At 43.0% G+C, this 4,285-nt stretch overlaps 1 protein-coding gene across 1 annotated transcript in view; it reads left to right on the forward strand.

Annotated features, from left to right (window-relative positions):
- OSBP (oxysterol binding protein) overlaps positions 1-4,285 on the forward strand; it is a 44,019-nt gene that overhangs the window by 11,858 nt on the left and 27,876 nt on the right. Inside the window, exons 5-6 of the mRNA XM_017890813.1 lie at positions 3,597-3,795; positions 4,050-4,152. Of these exons, the coding sequence (XP_017746302.1) occupies positions 3,597-3,795; positions 4,050-4,152 (302 nt within the window). The remainder of the gene's footprint in view (positions 1-3,596; positions 3,796-4,049; positions 4,153-4,285) is intronic.

Genomic DNA, 4,285 nt, shown 5'->3' on the forward strand with positions numbered 1-4,285 from the left:
AAAAAAAAAAATAAATAAATAAATAAATAAATTAATTAATTAATTAAAATGAAAGGAAATGAGGGAGAAACTTTGATCCAGGTACTGGTATGGGATATTCAGATCCATCCCTTTCCCCAAAGTCTGGGAACGGCTGGTAATTGACTATTAGTCAAGCAAGGAAGTAGCTAGCATGAGGCTTGGGAGGAGTTAATTGTGGGGGAAAGGAAGGGGTGCAGATCATACTAAGCTTGGTAGTAGTGGATTAGAAGATGAGACCAATTTTGATGCAGTCATAATTTTTTTCTTTTTTTTGAGATGGAGTCTCGCTTTGTCACCCAGGCTGGAGTGTAATGGTGTGATCTCAGCTCACTGTAACCTCCACCTCCCAGGTTCAAGCAGTTCTCCTGCCTCAGCCTCTCAAGTAGCTGGGACTACAGGCTCACACCACCACACCCAGCTAATTTTTTGTATTTTTAGTAGAGATGGGGTTTCACCATCTTGGCCAGGCTGGTCTTGAACTCCTGACCTCGTGATCCACCTGCCTAGGCCTTCCAAAGTGCTGGGATTACAGGCGTGAGCCACCGTGCTTGGCCTTTGTCTTTTTCTTTCTTTTTTTTTTTTTAGAAACAGAGTATCGCTCTCTCACCCAGGCTGGAGTGCAGTGGCACCATCAGAGCTCACTGCAGCCTTAAGCACTCAGGCTCAAGTGAGTCTCACTCCTTAGCCTCCTGAGTAGCTGGGATTATAGGCAGAGCCGCTACACTCAACTTTTTTTTTTTTTTTGAGACAGAGTCTCACTTTGTCACCCAGGCTGGAGTGCAGTGCACGATCTTGGTTCACTGTAACCTCCACCTCCCAGGTTCGAGCAGTTCTTCTGCCTCATCCTCCCAGGTAGCTGGGACAGGCACACATCACCATGCCTGGCTAATTTTTGTATTTTTAGTAGAGATGGGGTTTCACTATGTTGGCCAGGCTGGTCTCAAACACCTAACCTTGGTTCATCTGCCTGCCTCAGCCTCCCAAAGTGCTGAGATTAAAGGTGTGAGCCACCCTACCCAGCCTCTTTTTAAAATTTTTGTATCTTTTTTGAATTTTTTTACAGAGATGGGATCTTGTATGTTGTCCAGGCTGGTCTCAAACTCCTGGCCTCAGGTACTCCTTTTGTCTTGGCCTTCCAAAGTGTTTTACATACGTGCGCTACCATGCCCAGCTTATGATGATAATAACTAACACCTTATTGAATGTTTATTGTGAGCCTAATATGGTTATAAGTGCTTACATGTAAAACAACAACTCTATGAGGTACTCTATTGTTATTGTTTATGGAAAAGGAAGATGAGGCACAGAGAGGTTAAATAACTTACCCATGTTTGTACAGCTAGATAGTGGGAAGGATCTGTGATTTGAGCCCCACCAGTCCAACTCCAGAGTATGTACTCTGTACTGTTTCTGAGTATGGAGGATGGAAAGACGTGTACAGATTTTTTGAATATTAAAGAAGAATCAGTAGGACTTGATTACTGGCTGTGAGGAAGGAGACAAAAGTAAGAGAAGAATGCTCCTTAATTTTCTGACTTGGACAACTGGGAGGCCCCTGAAAGTTGGGTTGGGGAACATCAAAGGGAAAAGCAGAGATAACATAGGAAACTGATGAAGCTGGGCGTGGTGCCTCACACCTGTAGTCCCAGGTGTGGATCCCTTGAGCCTGGGAGTTGAAAGACTAGCGTGAGCAACATGGCAGAATCCCATCTCTATAGAAACTACAAAAATTAGCTGGGCATTGTGACTCATGCCTGTAGTCCCAGCTACTTGGGAGGCTCAGGTAGGAGGATCACTTGAACTTGGGAGGTTGAGGCTGCAGTGAGCCATGATTGTGCCACTGCACTCCAGCCTGGATGACAGAACAAGAACATGTCTAAAAAAACAAAACAAAACAAAAAAAACAGAAGGTAATGAGTTCACTTTGGGACGCATTAATTTTGAAGTTACTTTGAGCCATTGAATAGGGGGTTGGATATTCTATTCTGAATCTCAGTGAGTGCTGGGCTAGAATTACTGATTTAGTAACCATTAACCTATAGACAATGGTTGAAACTATGGGAGTAAATATCCTGTTTACCTTTTAGCTTCTCTATAACAAGGGATAGACTTTTAAGCTTACGTTGCTTGCCTCCTTCGTTTATTTATTAAGCAAACTTTATCAGGTCCCTGTTATGTACAGAGCAACTAAATTAGGAGCTGGAGATCTATATATGAATAAGCTCAAAAATGTGTCTTTAAATTGCATATGATCCATCTGGAGAGATAGAAAATCAGTCACGATACTGCCGTGCATGTGTAAAATAGAAGTTTGTGCAAAATGCAATGGAAACGTAGAGAAGAGACTGGCTGCTTATGAGACTGGTGGGGAGATGTCACAAAGTAGCATTTGCCATAGATCTTAAAGAAATATTTCCCCTTTCTTAGAAACAGGGGATAGGGATGGACATTCTAGGTAGAGTGAATAGCATATGCTGAAGTAGGCAGGCCTGAAAGAAATCTGTGTTCACGGCCGGGCACGGTGGCTTATGCCTGTAATCCCAACACTTTGGGAGGCCGAGATGGGTAGATCGCTTGAGTCCATAGGTTCGATACCAGTTTGGGTAGCATGGCAAAATCCCATCTCTACAAAATACAAAAATTAGCCGGCCATGGTAGTATATACCTGTAGTCCCAGCTGCTTGGCGGGGCTGAGGTAGCAGGATCACCTGAGCCTGGCGAGGTTGAGGCTGCAGTGAGCTGTGATCTGCGTTCCACTCCAGCCTGTGCCCTGAAATCTGTGTCCAAGAAATGGTGAGCAATTCAGTGTGGCTGCATTGTAGGGTGCAGAGCTAAGTACACCTGCCTGGCGAGGAGAATACAAGGCAGTATTGTGAAGGTCCCTTTATGTTCATAACCAGTAGTTAGTATTTGATCCTCATGTTAGTGGGGAGCCAGTGGAGGGACTTGGTATAATCATATTTGTGGGTTTTTTCTCTAAATGCCTTCTTTGCTTTTTCAAGTAGGCTTCTAATATTTTCTTTTAACCCTTCTTCCTGCACACTGGAAGGCTCCTAATTTTTAAGGTCAGTTGTTTCTCTTAGTGACCAAAATAAAAACAAAATGAGTTTCCCTATACTAGACTACCTCAGTGTAGATTCTCTGTTCTTGGTGTCTGAATTCCTTAGCTTTCAGTTACTTGAGTTTAGTCAAGAATTTGTTGAAAGTAGTTATCCTGTGTGTGCTCTCATCCTTCTTTCAGCCAGCAGTTCTCTACTTTTGGTGCAGTTCACATACCTGCTCTTTCTGATGTTGCCACAAATACTTTGTCTAGGTTTACTGCCCACGTGGCGTTTGTTTGGTTCTTATGACCAGGAAAGTATAAAAGAGCCGTGATAACCATATTTACTTTTTTTCTGGGTTTGACCTTGATTTCAGCATGGAGCTAGCTGTCCCTGATACCTTGGCATAAAAGGGAAAGTCTTTCATTGTAATTTGTCAAAGTTCACGGAATAAGGTTACTCAATGGGCTTGCAGAAGCTTGAGGGGAAACTCTGACTAGTTGAGGTGACGCAGTTAACGCTTTCTCCATACAGGCCTGCAGAGATTTCCTCATGTTAGCCCAGACCCATAGTAAAAAATGGCAAAAGTCACTACAGTACGAAAGAGACCAGCGTATCCGACTGGAAGAGACCCTTGAGCAGCTGGCGAAGCAGCATAATCACCTGGAGAGGGCCTTCCGAGGAGCCACGGTGCTGCCGGCAAACACTCCTGGCAGTGTGGGTTCTGGCAAAGGTAAGACGCTTAGCTCTCAGGTAGCCTGGTCTAAGGTGAGCCAGATGGTTTTCTGCAGTTGATAGGAGAACTCCAAACTCTCCACAGTCACTGACTCGTGTGAAATGGAATTGGAACCCATTGATTTATTCTGGATTTTCCACTGCTTTCTACCATTTTTTGCTGTGTTTGTGGTTAGTGTTTAAAAGAACTTGCTCTATCAGACATTTGGTAAAGATAACCAAAGTTAACAAATGGAGCTTTTCTTCTTGTAGATCAGTGCTGCTCTGGCAAAGGGGACATGAGTGATGAAGATGATGAGAATGAATTTTTTGATGCACCTGAGATCATCACCATGCCTGAAAATTTGGGCCACAAGTAAGTTATCCTTGATTGTTGAAGAAAATAAACATATTTGGCCATCAAAAGGTTAAAAACATTTCAGTGAGAGTATTATAATTGTCAATATTCAATCTGGGCCCTTTTCCTTTTTTTTTTTTTTTTTTTTTTT

The sequence above is a fragment of the Rhinopithecus bieti genome, unplaced genomic scaffold, assembly GCF_001698545.2.
Source record: "Rhinopithecus bieti isolate Rb0 unplaced genomic scaffold, ASM169854v2 scaffold_19722, whole genome shotgun sequence".
Lineage (NCBI taxonomy): Eukaryota > Metazoa > Chordata > Mammalia > Primates > Cercopithecidae > Rhinopithecus > Rhinopithecus bieti.